General features: G+C 42.7%; 1 protein-coding gene across 2 annotated transcripts in view; it reads left to right on the plus strand.

Annotated features, from left to right (window-relative positions):
* The first annotated feature begins 4,620 nt into the window (after positions 1–4,620).
* The window catches only part of CRMP1 (collapsin response mediator protein 1), a 57,952-nt gene continuing 35,284 nt past the window's right edge, over positions 4,621–27,288 (plus strand). The window contains exon 1 of one of the 2 annotated variants that reach the window (XM_054030873.1): positions 4,621–5,958. In XM_054030873.1, coding sequence (XP_053886848.1) covers positions 5,584–5,958 — 375 coding nt within the window. In that variant the 5' untranslated portion in view covers positions 4,621–5,583. Of the gene's footprint in view, positions 5,959–8,489; positions 8,744–27,288 lie in introns of those variants that run through there. The other variant, XM_054030874.1, reaches the window with a different exon arrangement.

The following is a 27,288-nucleotide window of genomic DNA, read 5'->3' on the forward strand; positions in this document are numbered from 1 at the left end:
GAGCGCCTACACAAGGCCCTAGACAACACTAATTTAGAGTTGTAAGTGGTCTTGTGTGGGGTGAATTTCACTTATTATGAAAGAAAGGTTTGGCAATGATGGATACAGACGTGAAAAAAAATAAAGCCCCCCAAAATAGTCATCTTCTGGTCTGCTTTCTGTGACTAAAAAAGTGGATTGGAAAATGTGTAAATAATATCACTCCTTGGCTTACGCTGTAAATGTCAAGATTCAACGTGGCACAGACTTTTGTAGCTTGTTTATAAATAAGGCTTCTGGCTTTTGTTTTGAACACATGAAGCCCGTGTAAATTAAAGTAAGGAGTAAAGACTTAGAAGTATTTATTTGCATTGAAAAAGATGGATATTGTCTCACCTCTTGGGACCAAATTTAAATTGAAAGCCTTGGATGCACAAAAATGGATGAGGTCCTATCAGCTTTTCATCTACACAACAGTGTGATGTTAGCTAGGAGTCATGAAAAGCTGATAGTTAAGGACACAAATTAGAACCAGTTTGAAAAAGTGCCGAAGAATGCACAAAAAACTTGGGCTTCATAGTTTGATATAGATTACCCAAAAGTTACAGCTGGATCCTTTATGAAATTGTTGTATATAAATGCAGAAAGCTTGACACTCTTATTTGTAAACCCCTATCAGTAGGAATTAAAATGGAACAGCTAATTGTGTTCACTTGAGTGACATAAAAGATGCTATTATCATTTTGATGTGTTACACTGAAGCCATCTTGTTTACATTTTTCAGCAATGAATTTCATTTTAGGACATTTCTTTCATGTAATGAAATGTACATATATGTTAATTTCAAAGTAACTAGAGAGGAGACGGACAGAATTGTAATGCAGTCACAAAGTCTACCTTATGATTATTACAGATTTGTAACTATCACTTAAAATTGTGTAAAATATGTTGACATTTTATCTTGTTATCCAGATGTATTTTTCTATGTTAGTTAAATGTATAATTTGCATAATTTTGTATATTCAAATGTATGCATATTTTAAATTAAAAACTTTCTTTAAAATGTTTAATTATTAGTTATTCATTCCATAGAGCTTTTGAAGTATCAGTATAAATAAAACTCTAAAAAATGCTGTTGGTTTGGCAGGGAATTATATGGCTATATGAAAAGTTAAAAGCCTGGTGCTGCACACTAGGGAACTAAGATCCCAATCCTGCAGTGCATAATATACATATACTTAATTTGATGTATGGTGAGTTATAAAGTTAAGCACAAATGTAAGTGTTAGCAGGATAAGACTACTGACTGGACAAAAAACAAAATGTGAATGTAAGTCTTTGCAGGGCTTGGAGATCTAATTATAGGACATTTGTTGGATTCAAAATAATACCATAGATCCAATTCTGTGTTGTGGTCAATTCCCACTACAAGCAGGGTGCCCAGCACTGAGCAAGAATAGCTCCATAAGATTTAAATATCTGAACTCTAAATATGATTCCCAAGTCCCTGAGAGAGGAAGCCAGCACCAGGCCTTTAGACCCTGAAAATCCCATTTAAGATCATGAATTTTGCCTTGATTGCTGAAGAGTATTAAGATTAAAATTGAGCATCTGCTGATGTATGTTTTGCCAACAGTCAGGCTTTTTATAAGATAAAAATTATTTTTAAATTACGCAAACCTGCTTATATGAGTTACTTCAATTGCCTATCCTCAGGTGTCTAGCCTCCTTTGAATGGAACATATGTCATTGATATTAATGACAGATACACATATAGATAGGAGGTCCATTAGTAGAAACATAGTGTGTATGTTCCCTTAAATTTTGCCTCATTTTTCCAAACTTTCTTTAGACAAGATTAGAAACAACATCCATAAGAGAATTTTACCAAGGTAGTATATTTAAACAACCTGACATCATACCACACACTTTTCTAGCTAAACCCCACAAACCAAGGAGGCAACTGAGAACCAGATTGTGACTCAGAGTAAGGTCTGTTCCTGTGCAAACTTTGTGACAAAACTGCAATTTAGACAGGACAGGACTATAGGCATGTAAATATCTGAGCATTTAGAACACAGTTATTAATAAAATAAAATGTCAAGAGACTTACTTTTATGAAGGACTTTAATTTCAAAGCGATGAACAATTTTGACAATATTATGTGCCCTGGATTTTTTTCTCTGAAGTATAAACATTGTTTCCTATTTTAAAGCCATGAGCCTAGTAAAGCACCAACTGGTTTAGTGTCATATTTTATAAGGTGCAATAATACATTATTTATTACTGTGGACCAGAGAAAACTCCTGGTTCACACTCACCTGAAAATGTTAGATTAGTCAAAAAGTTTGTATTGTTTACCTCCATAGAAGTGAACAATTCTAAAAGCCTTAACCATCAGATCACATATATACATCCCTGGTGGCTTTAGATGATTTTAGAAAAAGATAATGTTCATCCTTGAGTCAACCAGAAAAATATGCACATCTCTGCTTCCTGATTGGCCCATCAAAGGTAAATATTTTTTTCTGGAGGTCTAATTTCCTCTCATGACTAGCATATTAATTGGAAAGGAAAATTAATTACACCTTTACATGTTACTGGAGAACTTTCCTGTTATTTATGAAGAAGACATTCAGAATGTATGTAGTATTACACACACTGACCTCATGTTTCACTGAATATGAAGATTTATTATCCCTGGGAGCAAGATTTCACCTTGCTCAATAAGCCCTGAAGCTACCCTCAACAAAAATCAATTTCTGCCCATTATACAAGAGAAGTATTTCAGTAAGTCACAGCCTAGAAATAATTTTAATTATTTCTTTAAAAACCTGTGAAATCCTTACAGGATATATATTTTATAGCATGGGGGTTAATAGATGATGCAACTCTTATGAAAGCCAGTTCTGAAAAGATAGGAGTATGTGTGTCTAACTATCTCACTCCTTCCCTCTGTGATTGTCACAACAATCAGTTAGTTAACCATCAGTTCACTATCAGTAGTTAACATCCCAGCCCCAGTTATACAAACAATCTAGCCAATTTCCCAGTGTTACTGATAAGTCCAAGAGAGCAAAAATCAGAGTGTCCAGGAGAGAAATTCCTTTGAAATGTTATATCTGGACTTGGTATGTTATATCATTACTTCATATACATTTTCAATTTGTAGAAATGTATGTATGAGAAGGTTAGAAGGTTAGTCCCCTGAACTAACTTCCTTCCCAGACTCCTAGGGGACTTCTACTATTGACTTCAATGGGGGGTGGGGGCATTGTTTCACCCCTACTCTTCCACTTCTGTGGCCTGTAGAACGTTTGATCCTCAATAGTTTTCAGTTTGTGGCCCACCAGGAATGGCTTTAAGGACCTCAGACATTTAAAGGGTGAGTGTATTGTGGTTGTTGTATAATAGCAAACATATCTATTGTTTTCATGTGTCAGGGGGGTAGCCGTGTTAGTCTGGATCTGTAAAAAGCAACAGAGAGTCCTGTGGCACCTTTAAGACTAACAGATGTATTGGAGCATAAGCTTTCGTGGGTGAATGCCCACTTCGTCAGATGCTTATGCTCCAATACATCTGTTAGTCTTAAAGGTGCCATGGGACTCTCTGTTGCTTTTTATTGTTTCCTTGTATACCAACAATCAATAGCTTTTGTGATTGATTAAATGCTTCAGCTTCACTTAGCCTATTAATCAATCTCAGCAGCATTTTGTGCAAGTGCAGAGCGGTACAGAATATCCCTTAGGCAACTGCTGCGGTACAAAGGGCATTTCCAAGGTTTATGAAAACAGTTTTGACTGTCAGAAAAATATCATTGTTTTAAGTTACTTACCTTATACCACATTTGTAATTGAAATCTACCTAAGGATGTAAAAGCTAGACTTTCTGAACTAGTCTACATAAAGCAGTGACAGGCACTCAACCTGGCCTGCTTTACAAAAATGTCCCCTAATTTGTTTTGGAAATCGGGGTCATAATTCACTCCTTGTTAACTACAATGGCAGTTAAAAAATCGTTATCAGAAGAAATGATTAGTCGTGATTTAAATATAACGGACCCAATTCATCCTTGGTATAAGAAGGCGCAACTCTATTACAAATATTTGTGTTTGTGTGTCTACCTATTTGCCAGCCCTGTGTTGTATTTCCTGTTGTTTTCTTTCACTCGGACTCTTGTACGGTTTAAGAACAGACGCTCGTTTAGGGAAAGTCCACTTTACTGCAGTGAGATTCTATCCAAAGTCTATTTCTCTACCAGCAGAACAACCACCGTTGTGCAACTGGGCTGTAAATCTTTCCTTGCACAGGCCTGGGGCTGCAGCAAGGTTGGTCACTGAGGTGCTGAAGGGACAGCTCCCAGCCAGGCTCTCGCGGCTCTGGCTGCAGACAGCGGGAAGCCTGGGGCAGTGATAGTCGGTGCATTATTCTGCTCCTAACGCTCCAGTCTTTTGTCCGCTCCCCTCCCCGCCCACTTCCCCGGGGCAGTTTTGCAGGCGCAGTCTCCTAGCTCAGTGTCGCGGCCGCTCCCTGCAGGGGGCTGCTGGCGGGGAGGATTTGCAGTGCAGCTCGCACCAGCGCCGGGTGCTATTACTTCCGTGTCAGAGGCAGGCAGCAGCGGCGCGGCGGTTACCTCCCCTGCACGCTTCAGTCTCACCCACCGCCGCCTCCAGGCTGAGGCTAGACAGGGAGATCGAGCGGCGGCCGGGCGCGCGGATATCGCCCCCTCCTCCCTTTGCAGCTGCTGCTGCTACCAGAGAGAAACAGGGAAGCGGCCGAAAGGAGCAGCAGATTTTCCCCTCCCTGCTCAGGAACCCGGAGCTGTGCGTGGGTTTCCCCCCGCCTGCTCTGCACCTATTGCCACAGAAGGCCAATCTTCGCTGCTGCAATTGACCAACTTCTGCTGTGGGGGAGGGAGCAGCAGCCAACCCGAAGTTACTACAAAGATCAAGGCTTCCCGGCGAGATCTGGCACCAAGTCCAGATCCTTTGAAAGAAGAAGGAGCCAGCAGGTGCTTTGCTGTGGGTTTGCCCATTGCACACTCCCTCACCCCCTCGCTGGGAAGCCTTCGCCTCTCCAAGTGCGGCAGCACCGCGGTATCGTCCTCTGGAGACAGCGGGTAGTGCGAGTGGGTGGGTCGGTGGGCGCAACTCCATCCCCAGCGCTTCACTGCGAGCCAGGCAGCGGCAGGGATCCGCAATCTTTGCAGCGGGTAGCCAGGAAGGGTCCGTTTTGCACAGGTTGGGGGGTGTTCACCAGAGGGGTTTCCCCCTCCCCCTGGACCGCTCTTTATACTGGCGGGCTAGTGCGGTGCTTTTCCTATTCGCCCTGAGCTTTCCAATCGCCTAGCGCTGCCATCCTCTCCCCCGTTCTCTTTGTACTTTAGTTCACGTGCTGCCTACTGCCCGGGCTGTTTGGAAACCCCCCGTGAGATTTCTCTTCGCGGGTGGGGGGCTTGCGTCTCCCAGATCCCACCAGCCAACTCCAGCTCTGCCACTGCGCTGCTGCATCCGTTCACTCGTGTTTATGGTCGCCAGCAGCCGATCCCGGTAGTGGAAGGTGCAGAGGAACTGGGGGGAGGGAGAGAGACTGGGAGAGAGCGAGAATGGCCGAGAGAAAGAGGACCTGGAACAAGGAAGACGACCTGCCCGTGTATCTGGCCAGGCCGGGCACCACGGCTCAGACCCCCCGGCAGAAATACGGGGGCATGTTCGCCTCGGTGGAGGGGGCCTACGAGAACAAAACCATCGACTTCGATGCCTACAGCGTGGGGAAGAAGGGCTCCCGGACCCCGCGCAGCGGCAGCAGACACGACATGATGCTGGATGGTGGGGACAATTACAGTGAGACCGCCAGCGATGTCAGCGAGGTCTCCGGCTCCGTGATCAGCTCCCCCGGGGACCGGGACGACAAGACCCCGGGCATCGAGATCAAATACCCGACGGGGAAAGAGCTGCTGCAGGGCCAGGACAATGGGAAGGTAAGGGGGGGGGGACAGGGGGGTGGCAGGGTCTCGGTACCGAGCGCTGGCAGGGGGAGAGAACCCATTCATGGCTACAGCGCCAACGAGCCCTCGGCATCAGGAGTGTCACAACTGCAACAGCAAAGAGTGTTGGGTTCCCAACCTATGCAGCACAAGCCCTGCTGCAGAGCTTTACTGCGGCTTGCCGGTAGCTCCAGGGCTATTGCAGGGATCACCCGTTTGAGCATAACTGCCATATATCCCAGGTTAGGCTCGGCATTGCAGGTCGCCTATGTGCAGAATAAATACACCAGGATGCTGTTACTGCAGCCCGAGAGGGCTCAGGAATACCGCATCTTCTGAAGCATGGGACGTCACTCCTTCGGCTTCTTTTTAAAAATCTAAATAATCAAAAAAAAAAAAAAAATCAGAGGTCGTGGCAGTTTTTCCCAGGGAAATATTTCTTACAAAGGGCTCCTGTACAATCTAGCTTGGAACACACACACACTTTAATGTTCTAAACCCTTAATGGCTCTTTAAAAGGGACCGTATTCAGAATCTACAAACACGCTGGCACAGATTCCACAAGGCTGTCTTGGATGGTGCCATCCAGCATAACAAAGCCGGGAGCTCAGTCCTAAACTGAAATCTCTGAGCTGAGGGGCCTATCCTAATTTGGGAGCTGTCAGTTTCACTTTTCCTTTCGCTGGAAAAGGCACCCACCCACCTCTACATACACCAACTCCCCCTCTCTCCCCGTCCTGTCTATATTGTGAGATTTGCTCAGTTACTGCTGATCTCAAACCACCTGGATCCTCCTGTGGTTTCATTGTATCTTTAGCAGATTGTTTATAGCTGTAGCCAAACAGAATGGGGGTCCCAAGCTCAGGCATTTCCTTTAAAGCAACGATAATTGTCTATCTGTACTGCTGAGCTAAGCACTGGATAATGGCCTGATTTCTGAATTGGTTGACCTCTATTTCCGTGGTGGTAAGCGATTTTCAATTTTTCCTCCCACTCATTGGAGCAGGACAAAGACTATACCAAGATAAAATAGGAAATTAGAAATGTAGTTGAGTTCTCTAACCAGTAGCTTCTTGCAGTCTGAGTAATCCCACTTCTGTAGCATACAAGCCTGTGGCAGAGGTCATAAATAAAACACCTCTACATCACAGCACACAGGAGACTGGTTTTCCTAGGAGATTATTATAATATTATTTCCTCTCTAAATAAATAGACCTTTGCAGTTATTTTCTCACTTTGGTAAGTGGATCATCTGAACACATTTGATCTCCATACATAGACACCCCAAACAAACAAAAATAAATCCCTTCTACTTTTCACCCCATTTGGCTTTTAACACACACAGCCAGAATATTTGTCAATAAGATTTATTTTCTTTTACAACCTAGGAGCGAAAATCTCTTTTGTTTGTCTTGAGCCAGGATCTGGTACACTTTCCTGGTTTGTAGTCATAGGACAGAGCATAAAGGTGGTAATGGTCATTAGAGGTAGTTTTGTGTTAGATTAAATATGTGACTTGAAAAACTGGAATCACTAAATACTGAATAGAGGTTTGGTTGATTGCAAAGGGCTCCCAGCTGTGCTGCAGTCATCCCTTCCCTGTCTATTTCATATTAATTACCTCAACTTTATGTCAAAATAATAATCCTCCCTGCACTGGGATGGTGCCTCATTGCATGTGCTTTGTACTCTTCCCTCCTGAGTTCTGCCTCCTATTTAAAATTGCACATATCAGGCAACTTGCCCAGGAATTATGTATTTATGTGATTGCAGATTAATAATGGGTTGGCTTTCCTGAAGGGGAGGGGAAGATGGCGTGGGAAGAGGGGAGGAGAACCTGCAGCAATATCCAGTCCGTACACACCCCCATCTCCACCTCCAGCAGCCTGGGCTGGAACTTTAAGCACTGAAGCCAGATTTCAGTGGAAAAGTGATAAAGTGTCAGGGAGGTGTCCTGACTTTAAAAATGACTCGGTGCAATTTAATGCTGGCATGGATCCAGACCTCATTTTATGGAAGGGCTTCTGGAAGGATTCAAACTTTGGGTCAGTGTCTGAGCCTTTGACTTCCCTTAATCTGGTCCCTTTAGGAGCCTTCAGCAGCCATTAGGGGAACAATGTAGGTGAAATACGGGAAAGGAGAGGCTTCAATCAGCAATCTGCTGAGTTCTCTGCAATGAGGGAGAACCACGTGAATCCCACCTGTTCTAGCCCATCTGCGCTGCAGTGTGCTTTCCCCTGGGTCTCTCGCCCGTTATCGGTGCAGACAGGGAGGGGACATTCACACGGTGTGACAGCCGGGGCAGCGGTGCTTTGTCCCAGCCCTGGTAGAAATACAGCCAGAGACGCGGTCTCGGGGAGAGCAAGCGTTCGGGGTCGGCCCGGTGCTAGGTGGGGGCACGGCGTTTTCCAGCCCCGGTATTGGAGGCCACAGATGGATTGATGGGTTGGGGAGGGGGGGAAGAGACAGAAGGGAAAGGAAACGCTTCCTGGGTTGCGCCGAGCGAATCCTGCTCCGCTCTGCAGCCGGGAGGGCGCTGCTGCAGCCGCTGCACTGAGCTCTGGCCAACTCCCTCGGGGAGACGCGCCCCTGTGTTATTGCCACAGAAAAAAGGGGGCTAGATTTGCCTTTCCCGGGAAGGAAACGCTGCCTCCATTGAATAGCTTCCCCCCTCCCCCCGTATCTCTGCATTGTGCTGTTCCCGGGGTGCGTGGTGCGCGCAGGGCTCACAGGAGGCAGCATGTCTTACCAGGGCAAGAAGAGCATCCCCCACATAACGGTAAGCGGAGCCCAGGGCCCGGAGTTGGCCCGGGAGTGGGGTGAGGGGGTTACCCGGGAACCCCAGGGCGGAGAGGGGGCATTGCCGCTGCGCCAGGGCGCTGAGCAATCAGGGATCCCGGGGGGTGGGAATAGATGGTCTGTTATGGCGGCTGGTTGATTTCAGGGCGAGGGCATATTACAGCATGGCAACGAAGCAGGGTTCATTCGGATCGAGAGCGGCTCTGCTGGAGGGAGTACCCACCCCCCACCGAGCGGCGGGCAGGGGAAAGGGAGAATTCCCCTCCCCTCTTATTTCCCCCCCAGCCCGGACCCTGCGCTGTGTGTGTGTGTGCTCGCTCGGTTGGAAATAATCGCAGTGGGTTTCTGGGGGGGCGGGGGTGATGGCAGGTCTGTCTTGGGGAGATCAGCGGCTTTATTGCCCCTTTTCCTCCCCTGGATCTGCGCAGGGTGTGTGTGTGGGGGGGCATCAGTACATTAAAAGGTGTCTTGGGGGGTTGTGTGCTTGGCGCTGAAACGACAGCGGTTCCTGCTAAGGTGATAGACTTGGGGAGAGTCAGCAACTGATGTGAAGCAGAACAAAAGAGGGAGGGGACCCGGGCAGCAAGCACAATGCCTCGGAAAGCCCCAGCACATCCCCAGCGCACGTAGAGAGAGAAATTACATATTGCATCCAGAGCAAAAAAACTGATGTGGGGGAGGGGGATCGGAAGGGCAACAAGCCAATAGTGAATTAAAAAATGTGGAAACCTAAAGAGCGCCATGATGAGAGAGAGCCAACACCTCTCAGTGCTATTAATAGATCCCTGAGAACAATATTACCAAAGAGATCAGGAGTCAGAGAGTTAATCGCAATTCTCGGGGACCTTGAGCTGGCCGTTTGCATCCATTTGCAGGATGGTTTTCCTGCAAAAGGGATCTGGGTGCTTTGATCTTGCATATTGTTTCCCTCAGAGATACAGTGATGGCTGAGCATAAAGAATAAACAAAGCTTCACATAAACTGTAGGGAGGAGGGTAACCTCCTTGGTGTATTCGACCATTTTGATTCTTTCACAAGACCAACGCCCTCCACCAAAGGACACAGAGTCTGACTCAGAAACATCACTTACAGACACAAAAGCCCCCACCCCCGTTTTTGGCAGAAATTTATTTATTAGAGCCATATAGGATCCAATGGTGTAAGTTGGTTCCATGCTGCAGCATCACATGGGAAGAGATAAAAGGCAGAAGTCGAGGTGCTCTAACTAGGTTCCATTTCTTTGGGCTTTTATTGGGGAGTGAGCAGAGCTCAGGTATCCTGGAAACTGGCCAGCTTCTAATGCAAGATCTTAATTGATAAAGGATGGGTTGACAAGTAGGTGTGAAAACTTGTTAAGCAGCTCTCACTGCGGGAACATTGCTAGACATTATTTCAGCCGGTGTTGCAACACTTGCAAGCACTTCAGAGCTTACAAGGATTTAAAATATTTCAAAAGTTGTTTTTTTAAATGCCATAAAGGGATGTGTGACTTCTTCAGTGCCCAGCTGCTTACTGGTGTGTCATTGGATTGGAAGTCCAGAGACCTATGTTCTGTTTCCATCTGTCACAAACCTTCTGTAAAAAGAACAGGAGTACTTGTGGCACCTTAGAGACTAACAAATTTATTAGAGCATAAGCTTTCGTGGACTACAGCCCACTTCTTCGGAGGGCAGTTCACTTTGCCTCTGTTTTCCCTCCATCCTTTTTCTGTCTAGACTGTAAACTGTTCCAAGCAGGGACCGTCTCTGCTAAGTGTGTGTGTATATTGCCTACCACAAAGGGGAGCCAATCTTGGTTGGGGCTTTAAGATGCTACTTTAATGTAAATGTATGCCCAGCAACAATAGTGCACTATCCAATTTTGAGTAAAGAAAGAAACTAGAAGAACTGAATGAGATGTTTGCCTCTAAATCCACAGTGTTCTAACTTCTTCAGCTTTCACTATTTCCTGTTGTCTTAGGACAAAATAATCAAGAACAAGGAAGGAGAGTCCCAGATATGGATTGTGCCCAATTCTTTCCACATGTATATCCATTAGTACCAGTGCTGTTTTTGTGACCAAATTAAAGACAAAAAGAACATAGCCAAAGTTGGCAGACCCAGAACTTGAACTACCTTTTCATTTTTTAAGTTTCTGTCCCTTACTCTTCCCCTCGGGGGGGGGGGGGGGGGGGGGAAGCAAATTAGACAAATAGTCTTGGCTCTGTATATTGTGTAGTGTGTACATTTCCTGTCCCAGAAGAGTCTACAGCCTAACAGGAGGTTTCTGTGTCTGTCTTTATAACAGTAACACAGCCCATAAGACAAACTCTACATTAGGGAAACAACAAAGAGTCTGGTGGCACCTTAAAGACTAACAGATTTATTTGGGCATAAGCTTTCGTGAGTAAAAACCTCACTTCTTCGGATGCATAGAGTGAAAGCATTACATTAGGGAATGACTGAAAGGGAAACATTGGTAAAGAAACACTTTGCAGCTTCAAGCCTCCAGGGCTCTTATTAAACATAATGAATGAACTCATTGCAAAATATCAAACAAAAATATCAACCAAAACCACCCTTGATAGGATCTCCAACTTTTTTTTCCTAATCTTATTGGACCCACCAGCTCTGTTCTCATTGAATCAATTGGAGTTTTGCTATTGGTGAAGTACAGTTTGATCCTTAATCTTGCTTACTGACAATTTTGCAGTGGATTTTCAATACTGTTGTCTGATGTACTAATCATGTGCCCCAAACTCCCACAGAAGTCAGAAGGAATTCTGGATGTGCAAGCACAGCAGAGGTAGGCCTCAGCATCCTATATTGTACCAACAGCTGGCGGGGGGTTGAGTTGGCTATGTTTAGTCAATTGTCAAAGATTCCAAAATGGTTTTGGGAAATGTTTTGTTGTTGTTCCCAGTACATGATTGAAGTGCATCACCAAAGGCCATATCTACAATCATTACTCAGACAAAACTTCCACTGACTTCAGAGGGAGTTTTCCATGGTCAGAACTGAAACATCAGGCTCTACGTGTGTATTATACACGTACAGTCGTGTTGGAACAATTTGTATAGTGGGATAGCTGAGAGCCATTGAACCAAACTGCAAACACTGTATATGGTGGAAACCACTTCAAGTCAGAGGGTGCTGCTGCACCCCATCACTTCTAGTTCCAGCACCCCTGTATATGTATCCTTGTTGAAGAACCAAGCAACATTCTCAGTCTGACCAGTCATGGCAGAGACTCGAAATCAGCTCAACTATCACTCTGAAACCTAGCACAATTGTAGTTCCCTATAGAACGCTCACCAGGAGCTGACAAGGGAAATAATTTTGCTATTCCCTACTTGTCTGACTTTGCCTCTTACTGTGTTGCTCCCTGACTCCCGCTCACTGCTTGCAATACCAGCTTTGATGCCCTCTTCATCCATTTCTCCCATGAACCTCTACATGTCTTTCTTTCATGCTTCTCCCTTTGTATGGAACAAGTCTAGTTTAATCTGCCAAGCCAATGCCCTCTTCTCATTTTAATCTCTCCTGAAAATTCACCTCTTCTGTGATGCCCACAAAAAATGTGTGAAAATCTTAAAATCTCTTTTTGTTCCTTCCTTATTTTTATACTAGGGTTGTCAAGCGATTAAAAAAATTAATCGTGATTAATTGCACGATTAATCGTGCTGTTTAATAATAATTGAATACCATTTATTTAAATATTTTTGGATGTTTTCTACATTTTCAGATATATTGATTTTAATTACAACACAATACAAAGTGTACAGTGGTCACTTTATATTTATTTTTGATTACAAATATTTCCACTGTAAAAAACAAAATAAATAGCAGTTTTTCAATTCTCCCATTACAAATAGTATAGTGGAATCTCTTTATCATGAATGTAGTCTTACTTCTTGTTCAGCCAATTGCTCACACAAACAAGTTTGTTTACATTTGTAGGAGATAATGCTTCCCACTTCTTGTTCACAATGTCACCTGATAGTGAGAACAGGCATTCACATGGCATTGTTGTAGCCAGTGTCACAAAATATTTACATGCCAGATGCGCTAAAGATTCATATGTCCCTTCATGGTTCAACCACCATTCCAGAGGATGTGTCCATGCTGATGATAGGTTTTGTTTGATAAGGATCCAAAACAGTGCGGACCAATGCATATTCATTTTCATCATCTGAGTCAGGTGCCACCAGCAGAAAGTGGCATTGGTGGTTCGGGTTCTGTAGTTTCCACATCAAAGTGTTGCTCTTTAAGACATCTGAAAGAATGCTCCACATCTCGCCCCTCTCAGATTTTGGAAGGCACGTCAGATTCTTAAACCTTGGGTTGAGTGCTGTAGCTATCTTTAGAAATCTTACATTGGTACCTTCTTTGCATTTTGTCAAATCTGCAGTGAAAGTGTTCTTAAAACGAACAACATGTGTTGGGTCATCATCCGAGACTGCTATAACATGAAATATGTGGGTAGAACAGAGCAGGAGGCATACAATTCTCCCCCAAGGAGTTCAATCAAAAATTTAACGCATTATTTTTTTAACGAGCGTCATCAGCATGGAAGCATGTCCTCTGGAATGATGGCCAAAGCATGAAGGGGCATACGAATGTTTATCATATCTGGCACATAAATACCTTGCAGTGCTGGCTACAAAAGTGCCACGTGAACAACTGTTCTCACTTTCAGGTGACATTGTAAATAAGAAGCGGACAGCATTATCTCCTGTAAATGTAAACAAATGTGTTTGTCTTAGTCATGGCTGAACAAGAAATAGGACTGAGTGGACTTGTAGGCTTTAAAGTTTTACAGTGTTTTGTTTTTGAGCATAGTTATGTAACAAAAAAACCCCTACATTTGTAAGTTGCACTTTCACGATAAAGAGATTGCACTATAGTACTTGTATGAGGTGAATTGAAAAATACTTTCTTTTATTATTTTTACAGTGCAAATATTTGTAATAAAAATATAAAGTGAGCAGTGTACACTTTGTATTCTGTGTTGTAATTAAAGTCAATATATTTGAAAATGTAGAAAACATCCAAAAATATTTAATACATTTCAACTGGTATTCTATTGTTTAACAGTGATATTAAAATTGCGATTAATCGTGATAATTTTTTTTGAGTTAATAGTGTGAGTTAACTGTGATTAATCAACAGCCCTATTTTATACATATTTTTAAAAATGAACTCTGAATTGAACCACAATGTTGTGCACATGCCGAAATGCAGGGATCATGTGAGCATCGTGTCACCTTCACCCTTTCTCTCTGTCCCTTTCTTACTATTAATCTCCCCCGTTTGTTGTGTCATATAAGTGAAATTACTGGTGAGGTATGGTGCTACCCAGTATAAGGGTGGCAGAATCCAGCCATTGGATTGCAAGCACTTTTGGGCAGGGATTCAACCCCCATCCAAAACTGTACTTAGGCTCCTAACTTCCATTGAAGTTGATGGAAGTTAGGAGCCTAAATATCTTTTGTGGATCTGGGCCTCTGTCTTTTTCTATCTTCTTTGAAACACCTAGTAGACTTCTGGGTCTATAAAATAATAAATAATGACATTAAGCCTTTTCCATGGGGTACAGCAGGGAGTGCAGCATGGTTGTGTTTCTGTGCAGGTGTAAGCAGAGGATGAGAGTTGGTGCAAATAAGCTTACGCACTGAGTGGAAGTAAATCCAAGCCCTTAGTGGGCTCTCACCCTGTTGTTCTTGAGTGCAGAGTAAAGAAGGGGCAGGGAATGGGCCAGGAGTCCAAGTAGAAATCTGCTTAATCATGATCCTCATCATGCGAATAGGATAGTTAGCTACATGTTCCCTTCTTAGACTTTTCTTGTGTTCTGGCAGGAATCATGTGTTGACTATGCAGCTGCACTCTCATTAAAGTAAGATTGAGTTCTCTTGAATACATGCTCCTGCCCATCACTTTTGACCTGGTGCTTGTACACATCACAATCTACACCTCTTCTGTGCAGTATGAAGCTCCAGATAGTGTTGGGGAATCAGGGTCTCTGCCATGATGTGATGAAGCACTGAAACATCTATCGTTGTTTGCTGTTCATTATTAAATTTAGAACATAAGAACGGCCATACTGGGTCAGACCAAAGGTCCATCTAGCCAGTATCCTGTCTTACAACAGTGACCAATGCCAGGTGCCCCAGAGGGAATGAACATAACAGGTAGTCATCAAGTGATCCATCCCCGTCACCCATTCCCAGCTTCTGGCAAACAGAGGCTAGGGACACCATCCTTGTCCATCCTGGTGAATAGCCATTGATGGACCTATCCTTCATGAATTTATCTAGTTCTTTTTTGAACCCTCTTATAGTCTGGGCCTTCACAACATCCTCTGGCAAAGAGTTCCACAGGTTGACTGTGTTGTGTGAAGAAATACTTCCTTTTGTCTGTTTTAAACCTGCTGCCTATTAATTTCATTTGGTGACCCCTAGTTCTTGTGTTATGAGAAGGAGTAAATAACACTTCCTTATTTACTTTCTCGATTTTATAGACCTCTATCAGATCCCCCTTAGTTAATTTTGTGTGTTTCCATAGTGCTTGGCATTTTCCAGGCATGTAGGAAGACCAGGTCCCAGTCCAGATGAGCTGCCAGTTTAAATATACAAAATACAGGCAAAAGAGATGGAACACACCAGCAAAGTGCCTGGTACACGAGTCATTTAGTTCAAAGATTTATTTATGTTTTAAATTATTTCATGTTGTCATTTGAGCTCAGTTAACAGGAGAACAAAGAAGGGTGTGCAGTGAGTGGTGGATGGCTAGCCACGAGAAGTGAGGGTTGAGGCAGGACCAGTAAGAGGGGAGAGGTTTCTTAATCTATTAGAAATGAGGATCTCTTTCAGAAGAAAGGAGTGGCCCAAACAGTGGCTTGGAGTCATCAGTGGGAGAAGGAGATAAAGGGTCCTGAGATGCAGGTGGAGCTGGTAGAATGTAATGTATGGGGGTGTAGTATGGGGTATAATAGGAGACAAGAGGTGAGATATATCAGGGGAAGTTTGATCTTGATGCAAATGAGATAGGAAACCAACAGAGGAAGATGAGGAAGATGTTCATAACAGTGGGCAAAGAAGATAATTTTAGATGTAACATAGAATTGACTGAAGTGAGCAGAGCTGAGAGGCAAGCAGGCTTGAGAGAAACAGGTTACAATAATCCAGGAGAGATATCACAATAACATGGTCAGTATTTTTCTTTTTGGTGACACAATCCTCTCAAACTGGTCACTGATGATCAAGATGGGTACATTGCAGACTTCCATAAGGCTCTATCTTAGACACATAGCCTTTAAGGTCAGAAGGGACCATCATGATCATCTAGTCTGACCTTCTGCACATCGCAGGCCACAGAACCTCAGCCACCCACTCCTGTAATAGAACCTCTGGCTGAGTTACTGAAGTCCTCAAATCATGATTTAAAGATTAAGTTACAGAGAATCCACCATTTACACTAGTTTAAACCTGCAAGTGACTCATGCTGCAGAGGAAGGTGAAAAAAACCCAGGTTCTCTGCCAATCTGACCCGGCAGGAAAATTCCTTCCTGACCCCAGTTATGGTGATCAGTTACACCCTGAACATGTGGGCAAGACCCACCAGCCAGACACCTGGGAAAGAATTCTCTGTAACTCAGAGCCCATCTATTGTCCTATCACCAGCGATTTGGAGATATTTGCTGCTAGCAGTTGCAGATCGACTACATGCCATTGCAGGCAGTCTCATCATACCATCCCCTCCATAAACTTATCAAAATATATCTTCGAGCCAGTTAGGTTTTTTGCCCCCACTGCTCCCCTTGGAAGGCTGTTTCAGAACTTGACTCCTCTGATGGTTAGAAACCTTCATCTAATTTCAAGCCTAAACTTGTTGAAGGCCAGTTTATATCCATTTGTTCTTGTGTCCACATTGGCGCTTAACTTAAATAACTCCTCTCCCCCCTGGGTATCTTCTTCCTGTTTGTATTTAGTATCTGTAAAACTGCTAGGGGAGACTGTAAGACACCATGCCTAAGATGCTAGGGGAGATTGTAAGATGCCATCGCCTGAGATGCCAGCAATATGAGCACCCAACAATACATTTAATTCACTTCCAGTGTCAGCACCATCTCCCAGAGATTTAAGGCCGTTTCTATGCTAACAATTTCATAGCTTCTCACCATTGTTCTAGTGCTGGCGCAGGGTTAGATGACATGGTGGTAAAAGCACCTGAGCCTTTTTTAAACTAACTTTTCCACTGGAGATAGACTCCTGCACAACACATACACTAACTAGCTAAGTGAGATCAGTGCTTGGATGAAGATGAACTGACTGACGTTAAACTCCAGGGAAGCTGGAGATGATGCTGGAGCGAAGGGGAAAAATGTTTAGAAGGATTGGCTAATACTAAACATCACCATCCAACAAAGGCATATTACCTGTGATTTGTTAGAAACAAGGAGGTCCTTCTGGAGCCCTTTCTGCTATTGGATACCCAGTTGACAGTGCCCAGAAATGCCTTCTTCCATCTGTGGCTATTCAAGAGATTTAGCCTCATCCAGATTGACCAGCACCGGGCTTTGAATTCCCGTGCATTCATGAGCTCTAGCTTTGATTACTGTGATGCACTGTACTTGGGTTTGAATGTAGGAGCTTTGAAGATGCTCCGGTTAGTTCAACAGGGAGTGGCCCCCAATTAAGCATTATAAATTGCTGCAAACACATTGCCCAATGGTCTAGTCGCTACATTGAATCTCATTCAAATTCACTGGCTCTCCAAAGCTCTCGATGGGACAAACCAGGGTATCTAATGGAATGGTTTTCTTTCTGTGGCCATGAGCTACTAACTTCTTTGCCAGAATGGCCATTGAACGCCCATCATATTGTGAGTCAAATTCAGACCTGGTGCAACTCCACACCAGGGCCAAATTTGTTCTTCTGGCCCGATGCATGCTTCCAAAAAAAGCATTAGTAAATTTGATCTTTGATTCTGTGGTTTACAACATGAACTAGCTGTGCTGGGTTGCTGTTATTTTTTTTTTTCCTCTGGGATGAGACATTTCCGGGACTAGCCTGTTGAGATTTGGAAATTCAATTTTAATTGTCATAATGGAAATTTATAACCCAGGAGGCAAATATAATGACAGCCAGTGGAACACATTTAGTGCTGCATCCTCCAGTCCATACTCCGGTGATTCTTCCACTGACTCCAATGCATATTGTTTTGCCAGAATAAAGCATGTGAGGTGCCTACACTATTGATATTGCTAAAGCAATGAAAAGATGGCATTTATTGTGAAGAAATTTACACAGGTTTGGTATTTACAGTGTAACCCTTTTACACTGCATGATAAAGGAATGAGATTTTCTAGATGAATAAATAGCTAGGTCCCCAAAGGAGAAACAAAAGGAACATCAGATTGTTTAAACCAATAAACATGAATGAACTTGGCTGTGCACCAAGCTATGGCATTGCTACATTTGATGAAATCCCTCCTAAGTGAATTACTGTATATAAGAATAAATTTGTTAAAAGAAGAACAGGAGTACTAGGCTTAAAAGCGTGTGGGCAGGTGAGTCCATTGGGTGCTAGCAGAAATGATGTCTCAAGGATATAAATGAGTTACAAGCTAGGTCCTTAGCTAATTCGGTGTTCACACTAGCTAAATATATTACTTCCAGTGAAGATTAATATTCCAGTATAATGTGATCATGAAGATTCCAAAGAGAGAAGAATGGTGTTTAAAAATTGAGATATTTTAAAGTTTTGAAACAGACAATCCTTTGTGGAATCCCATTTACAGGCTTTCTTTGATCGTTTCCAGAAGGACACACATGCTTGGGAAGAATGGCTTTCTTCATTTGCTGCTAATATTTTGAAATCCTCTCCTTCACCTTGCTAAAACCCAAACTGCTTAATCATAAGTTAATACGTCCAGTGTTAAAACTGACCATGTTCAGGGGGGAAAAAAAAAAGAAGCTCTTCTGTATATTGTCTGTTAGGGAAATAACTTTCCAGGGGGAGATTTTTTCAAAGGCACAAAGAGGTGTGGGGCTCTCAGTGGGAAAACCTACCCCTAGCCAATATTAATCCAAGCAGTTTTTACTGTTGATGTTCTGTTAGTCAAGGAAAACACAAATATTAGCCTATGTATCTTCCCTCTAAAACAGAGGAGCCAGAGATATTTTTAAAGGCTTAGTGGCAGAGTATTCTACTTCTGGAGATGTTAAAGGAGCAAAGAGGCGTGTGTTTGAAGCCTAATACTTCTCAATTTTATTACAGTCAGCCTCACCTCTCTCAAATCACACACATTCATAGGCAGTGAATTGGAAATACAAGTGGATTTGGAACACAGAAAAGACAGTTTCTGATTACAGTTCAGGGCAAGATACATAGTCATATTAAGAGCCATAGATTTGTGTGTAAACCCTCCATTGTCAGCAGTGGAACTTTAAGAATTGTGGTGACTGGGAGTCAGGTTCATCTCTGGTATAGCTCAACTAAAGTCAGCAGTATTACAAGAGAGATTAATTTGGCCCTGGGCGTGGCCACTTTTGGGGCCTGGAATATTGTGGTTGGGAGTCTTTTCAAAAGACTTGATCAATTGGCACTGGTTGCAGCTGGAACAGGAGCTAAAGACTGAAGCCAAGAATGAAATGGTTCTGGACCTGTTCATTGTGCTAGCTTGATTTGGTTTTGTTATGTTGTTATTGTTCTAATGTAGCTAAAGTAATTGTACTTAATTAAAAAAGGATGTCTGTTTTATTTGACTCTGGAGACTTAATACTTCAGTGGGTGTTCCACACATGGAACAAAGGTACAAATACAATACTAGAGGTACTTTCTGTGCAGACACTAAAGCAAACATTTTACTGTTCTCACTGACTCTTAGGCATAGAACGGCTCAGGCAGATTTTCACTTTTCTTAACTCTCTCTCCATTTTGTACGGATTTGGGTATGGTTGCAGTTATGATATGATTGGAATGAATACAGTAGACAATGTGTGTCAATTCACTCTGATGTATTGCTGCATTATTTTCATTGGACACAGTACATTAATTAGCCATGATAACCCATTAGAACATTTCATGTTGGGCGATGGTACTTTAATTCCTCAGTAATTTCAGTAGCAGACTAAGAAACTTTGGTGTAAAATATTTGTTCAGATTTTGATGTCTATATTTTTTTAAAAGATCACCTCTAGCTCAGAGCAGAAAAGGTGGATATGAAGACAGATGGCTTTTGACTTTCTTGTGCACATCCCACCATAACATTTGAATCTGACTTTCCAATAACCCGAAGCTTGGTGGTATACTGATCCAGAGATTTTTTTTTTTTTTTTTGATTATCTCATTAAAACTACAGGGAGCCATTTGCAAAATTCAGGACTGGAACGGGGTTTAGATTTTGAACATTAGGGGTGGGTTCAGACCTATCTCTTATCTCTACCAGGCATTTTGTTGTTAGTGGGTATATGGAAATACATTTCCATGCCTAAAAAGACCTGTGTGTAGATTGTGTCAGACTTGTCAGAAAGGACCTTTGTACAAAAAGCATCAGTCTCCAGCCTACAGATATTTGTTCTTTCTGATACCATGCAGACAATAGTAGTATCTGGATAACAGCCGGCTTTCTCTGCACAGACAGCCCCTCCTCCTGCATGATCCTGCAGCGAATGATGCTGACTTTGTGACATCTCCTTCTGTTGCCATGATAATTGCTGTGTTGTCACAGACTAAGCTCTGTGGCTTTACTGGCAGATTAAAGCAGGAGAAGCTAGGCTGTGATTAGCAAAAATCACCAGGAAAATGCTGCAAAGGATATAAGTAGATGGCTGTCCGTAGTATATAAGTGCTGTGTGATATACAGCAGGGAGCTCAGCCGTGAAGAGCTGGAGAGTCATGCACTCATAAAATGGAGATGCCGGGAGCCGTCAGATAAGCACTGCATGTTGAGCTGTTGTTAGGTTTGCACCATATTGTGTGAGGGGATGACCATGTAACGTTGTTGTGACCATATCATCACTGATATTGCAAAAAGAAGAACAGGAGTACTTGTGGCACCTTAGAGACTAACAAATTTATTAGAGCATAAGCTTTCGTGGACTACAGCCCACTTCTTCGGATGCATATAGAAGAAGTGGGATGTAGCCCACGAAAGCTTATGCTCTAATAAATTTGTTAGTCTCTAAGGTGCCACAAGTACTCCTGTTCTTCTTTTTGCGGATACAGACTAACACGGCTGCTACTCTGAAAACTGATATTGCAGTGATGTGTGAAGTTGGACTACTTAGGGACAAATTCTTCTTTTGATTCCACCAGCGTAAATGCAGAGTAATTGCACTGATTTCAGTGGAGCTATCCCACATCTCTGGTGTAACTGAGAGAGGCTTTAGCTTTAGATAGGTTAATATTGGTACAATCTCAGGTCAATACAGTACTTTGCTTTGTTATCATTTTGAACCTCTCCCTTAAGCGTAATATCTCCTTTTCATCTTTCTCCTTCCACCTTCCAGATGCTGGCAGGTCTTCCCCCTTGTTCCTGGCAGCTTGGAAGAAGGGTGGATGCCTGCACCTTGCTTTTGCCCTCCCAGCATGTGTGAGTTAGCTCTCAGCTGTTCCCACCCAGTCTCCCACTAATGTTCTCCAGGCTGCTTCATGTCTGTTGAGCAACATTTGACTCAGTTTGCCTAAAATTGCGGCTGAGCAGGGCTCTGACATACCCTGGACTCTGAAGAGCTCCCTGTGGCTCAGAAGCCTGGGGTCAGGTAACTCACTATTTGAATATTTTCTAAACAGTGGCAGTCTCTCTTTACACTGTCTCCTCCTGAGCATAGACTCTAATGTATTATTTATTATTTCTGTTGTGTTAGTGCATGCTGGCCCCAGTTAAGGTTTGAGGCCCCATTGTACAAGGCATTGTACAACAAGAGACACTCCCTGCCCTGAAGAGTTTACAGTAGAAAGGACAGAGGCAGGTGAAGGGAGGGAGAGAAGGATACAATGTAGAAGGGAAAGAAGAGGGAGCAGGATACGACATAAAAGGGAAGTAGACAGGATGATCAGAGGGATATGTATTGTTCATTGTTTTCTCTGGTCTTGATTCAGCAAAGCACTTCAGTATGTGTTTAACTTTAAGCATGTGCTTAAGTACTTTGCTGAATAGGGATGGCAGTTTCACACATTGGTTACACTTTATATTAAGGTTCCATTCATAAATTGTTTATAAAGGGTTAACAAATATTAATAGAGGTTTTAATAATTGGTAAATTATTCTAGATTGTTATAATTCGTGGTTATAAGCAACCCATTGATTGATCTGTGCAACTCTGTAACAATCTGTAACACTTTCTACAGATGTGTTCAATTCCAACTCAATATTTTGTCATCAGAATGGCTGATTTGTTTGCAGAGAGAGTTCGATTTTGACAAAATTCCAGTGGAAACCAGGCAGGGTTCCATCAATCCTGCCTTCGTTCCTGCCATCTTGCCGGCTCCGCTCCTCAGCAGCTGGGCTCTGGCTCCTTGTGCTTCCAGGGAGAATGCAGAGTGCCTGCGAGTCAGGAACGGGCAGGGCTTTCCAGGGTCCATGGCTCTGGGGCAGTCCATCTGGTAGATTGCCCAGGAGTCAGGGCACCATTTCCGTACACAGAGAATATCAAATTTTTTTTCGTTTTTTTTCTGAAGGAGAATGAAACCAAATTCCAAACTATCTAAATACTCTGCAAAATGGAATAACCTCTCTCTACCAAGGTTCACTTAGAACCATCTGTAGCACAGGCTACTCATGTCTGTAACACATCTGTGACATCCTATTAATCATTTATTAACCCTTTATAAACTATACGTGAAATCTTAAGATAAAGTGGGACCCAGATGGTTAAGTGTTTTGCAGAATTGGGGTCTGCATAGTTTTTTGTTACAAATTACTGTATTATGTAGCTTTTACTGAAAGAAAATAATTCTTATTGTCCTTGCCTGTTCCTTCTGGGTTCTACTTTTGCCTCTTTTCTGTCTGTCTGTTAATAAGAGCCCTGACCTATTGCATTTGTTGTTTGTATTGTTAACCTTTGCCTGTTTATAAAGAAAAATGTAAAACATCTTAATGAATGGATAGGGTGACCAGATGTCCTGATTTTATAGGGACAGTCCCGATTTTTGGAGCTTTTTCTTACATAGGCACCTATTACCCCCCACCCCGTCCCGGTTTTTCACACTTGTTATCTGGTCACCCTATGCATGGAAAGCTTTGGTGACCCATTAGCAGCAGTAGATGGGATGTTTTCAAATATTGGTAACGTTCCCCCCAACAAATAAATGAGATGCTGTCTCTTTGTAGTAGAACAATATTAATGTTTTAAAAGGAAATTGAATGAGCTGAAAAAGAGCCCACAAGATGATGGTCTGCCCAGGTCAGCAGGCACAGTAGTAAATCACCATAGTGAGGAGGTACCACCGCCAGCATGCGTCAAAATAAATCATTACCTTTCAGGCCACTGATTAAAAAATACTGCAGTTACTACTGACAATAGAGAGCTTGAAAAATAGCTGTGATCAGCAAGGCAAATTCTAGGATGGGGACTTGCATTCCTGTCCACATTTTCATTGCCAGAGGTTACTAGCATCTGAGACTGATCCCATAGGGATCATATTTCATTGTAGTTCAGTGCCTTGATTTTACCCCAGAGTCCCCTGGATACTTTATCTCATGGAAAGTCTCCAACCTTTTGTGTACATGATCTATCATGTATTATATTGAAAACTTCTTTCTTCAGGATGGTTAGATTGTCAGATGTATCTTTCATAGAAAGACAACAATATGGGGGGCCTGCTTCTGAAAAAAAAAACAACCCATGCTGAATTTTAAGTATGTACTTAAAATTAAGCACATAATTAAATGCTTTGCTGACCAGGGATTGACATCATAACAACTAGCTCTTATGTAGCATTTTTCATCAGGAGCTCTCAAAGCACTTTACAAAGGAGGTAAGTATAATCCCTGTTTTTACAGATAGGGAAACATAAGCATGTGCTTAAATGTTTTTTAAATTGGGGACTCAAGTATTTGCATAACTTTAGGCACGTGAATAATCCTGTGCTTAATCTTTGCAAGTTCAGGATCTAGAAGAGATACAAAGCAAAATGGGATTCCTTATTTATCTTTTTGAAAAGAAGCAACAGAAGAATCAGAGGGTCCTTATTACTGAATGGAACCAACCAATTTATAATGGATATTTTATTCAATTAATGTAACCTCTTCTTCTGATTAAGGAAGAAACAGGTTATGGCTTCCTCAAAGTTATTCACTGTTCACAATTTATTTGACTAATATCTTTCCAAATTCAATACAGACACCCCCTGGGTTATGCAAACCCGACTTACGCAAATCTGCACTTATGGAAAAAGTTCCGTAAGCTAGAAATAGGAGGTGGGGTTTTTGTTGCTTTTTTGCATAATTGTCGGGTATACGTTTCCGATTTATGTATTAATCCATGAGTGGTTGAAATCTGAGCTGTGTTGCTCAGTTGTGATTGGTTAGATAAGTCACATGATATTATTCCTGTTTCCTGGCTAGATGAGGTATGCTACCATTTCCAGCATGACTCCTTGAGTGCATGAATTTAAACTTTAGTTTCTGTGCAATTTTGAAATTTGCTTTCTGCAAATGTTTTTGCAAGTGTAAATTGATTACTTGAATTTTCACAGAAACGAGAACACCTAAGCACTGGGAACAGGGCACCAGCAATTCTTTGAACATTTGAACAATTCTTCACAAAATATTATATATATATATATATATATATATATATATAATATATATATATATATTTGGCATTATTTCTTCAGCTCTAACACTGAAAACTTGCATGCAAAATGCTGACTGACTCTTATTATTCCTGTAGTGAACAGTGCTCCACTTAAGAGCTAGGCTACTACAAATTAATATAAATTCTTCCAACTCAGACCTGAGTGACTGTTCCTAAGCATTTGCACACAAGGTTTGACATGGGCTTTTAGTAATTCACCTTTCATCAACTTTAAAAGGATACTAGCAATTAGTTTAGGATTTTTATGGGTTTTTCATATGCCCTATTGATGATTTTTTAAATGACTGTGTTAGAGCGCTGTATAGTTACATGTTTGCCTGCAGTGTTCAAAATCCAAACACTGCTGCGGGATGCTAATACATCAGAATCGGAAACCTGACTAAAACCAACTTACTTTTACAGCTGAGGCCAAGGGAAGTGCAAAAATGCTGAGTTACTTTTGTAACAACTAACGGTCAGTTGTGGATATGTGTGTGTAACTCCAATGCTCATTCAGGTCAGAACTCACTCTTTCCCTCTCCTCGTCTCATACCAACCTGCAGAGCTGGTAGACTACAGGGAATGGAGCATGCTTTACCTCCCAAGAGAGATTGCATGGCACTTGCTCCCTCTCTTTCCCTGTGCTCTTTGAAATTCTGGGCGGGAAGGGGGATGGTGGAGTGCATATGGGACATACTTAGCAGGCTCCCGCTTTCTGCTGCTGACCAGCTCTGTAGGCCCCGTGGCATTGTGAAAAGGTATAGCTCTGCACCATGGGAGGCTCTTTTAGATTGCAGGGGGGTATGGAACAGGGACCCTGATTGGCTCCTGGTTTTTCATGGGAACTCTTTCCCCCTATTAATTCCCTTGCACATCGCTGCTAGAGCTCTTACTCAACACTAGATTCACATATAAAGACATGCAGAGAATTAGCTCCCTCAAAAAACTAATTCATTTTCCCCTTTATGCAGGTCACTCGGCTTGGGCAGTGAAGGCAAGTCAAGTCAGTAAACCAGTCTGTTTACTGGTAAACCAGTCACTTTCACTCGGTTCCCAAGCACTCACGTTGCACAGCCGAGTTTGGTTGGGCTGGCTGTAGCCCGCTCAGAGCTCACCCCGCAGCAGTGCCATGTGACAGTGCAATTAAATCTAGCCCTGGAGACTGAACTGTTCCCTTCACAGAATGGCTACTCAGCAGGCAGCAGCAGTGCAGACTTTCCTGAACTGCATGACTAATGTGCCCTGAAATGAATCGGGAGGGATCACCTGGAGGGGTGAGAAGGTAGTTCCGTCTCCATGTCCATTGAGTCCTTGACTTATCTGCTGAGACCATCAGCCAGAGACTAGATTCTGTGTTGTCTCTCATGAGGCACAGCATAGAATGTGTAGATCGGGGAGGGGGCAGGGGAAAGGTGCATATTCTTGGCTTCTCTGGGAAACCAGCACAGTTGGGTTTACTGGGCTGCTGTTAGTTAAGGCAACTTCCCCATTGAAGCCAATAGTTTGCTCTGGGACCAAAAACTGCTGGAGTACAGACTCTCTGGCCATTACTTGTATTTCCAACTCTAGGCCTGACCTTGGCTGGCCCTATGATAGGGGCTATAAAGTGGGCATTGTAGGGCCATATAAGCTAGGTCTATGCTGCTCTTGTGTTGAGGGAATTGTCCTGGGGGTGATTCTTTTCCCTTTAAGGCTCCTTTACAGTATGGTAGTGGCATTAAGGAGTTGTAGAATGATCTGGCCGAAGACTGAAAATTACTACCGTATGTAATGGTTTTGGCATTTGTGGACATTTGTCCTCTAGGAACTAGATTGTGACCACCAAACTCATTTCACATTGGCCATCCATCAGGTGGTAACAAATTTTAGTCCACTGCCATCTGGGCTGTATGTCAATGGGTGACAGCAAGGCTGGAAAAGACATCGGTTGGAAAAGTAATATGGCAAAATAAAATTTCCAATAAATTATTGGAATGTATTGAACTTTTGTATTTCAAAAAGTGGAGGAAGTAAGCAGGGGGACAGCCATTTTAGACTCGATTCTGACCTACAGCGAGGAATTGGGTGGGAATCTGAAAGTGAAAGGCAATTTGTGTGAAAGTGATCATGAAATGATAGATTTCATGATTCTAAGGAAAGAAAACCGAGAGTGGCAAAATAAGGACAATTGGACTTCAAAAAAGCAGATTTTAACAAACTCTGAGAGCAGGTAGGTAAGGTCCCATTAGAAGAAAATCTAAAGGAAAAAGGATTTCAGCTGGCAGTTTCTCAAGGAGACAATATTAAAGGCACCACTGCAAATTATCCCAATGTGAAGGAAAGATAGGAAGAATAGTAAAGGACCCAAATGGCTCCACCAAGAACTCTTTAATGACCTGAAAATCAAAGAGGAATCCTACAAAATGTGGAAACATGGACAAATTGCTAAAGACGAATACAAAAGAATAGCACACGCATATGGGGACAAAATCAGACAGGCTAAGGCACAAAATGAGTTATACTTAGCAAAGGACATAAAAGACAATAAGAAGAGGTTCTTTAAATACATTAGGACCAAGAGAAAGAGGACGGAAAGTGTAGGTCTTCTACTTAGCAGGAAGGAGAGCTAACTGCTGCATCAAGAAGCTTGACGTGTTCAATGCCCATTTTGCTTCAGCCCTCACTTAAAAGGTTAATGGTGACCAGATACTCAACACAAATAGGGAAAGAACAGGTTAAAGAATATTTAGATAGTTGGATGT

The sequence above is a fragment of the Malaclemys terrapin genome, chromosome 5 (assembly GCF_027887155.1).
Source record: "Malaclemys terrapin pileata isolate rMalTer1 chromosome 5, rMalTer1.hap1, whole genome shotgun sequence".
NCBI classification, from domain to species: Eukaryota; Metazoa; Chordata; order Testudines; family Emydidae; genus Malaclemys; species Malaclemys terrapin.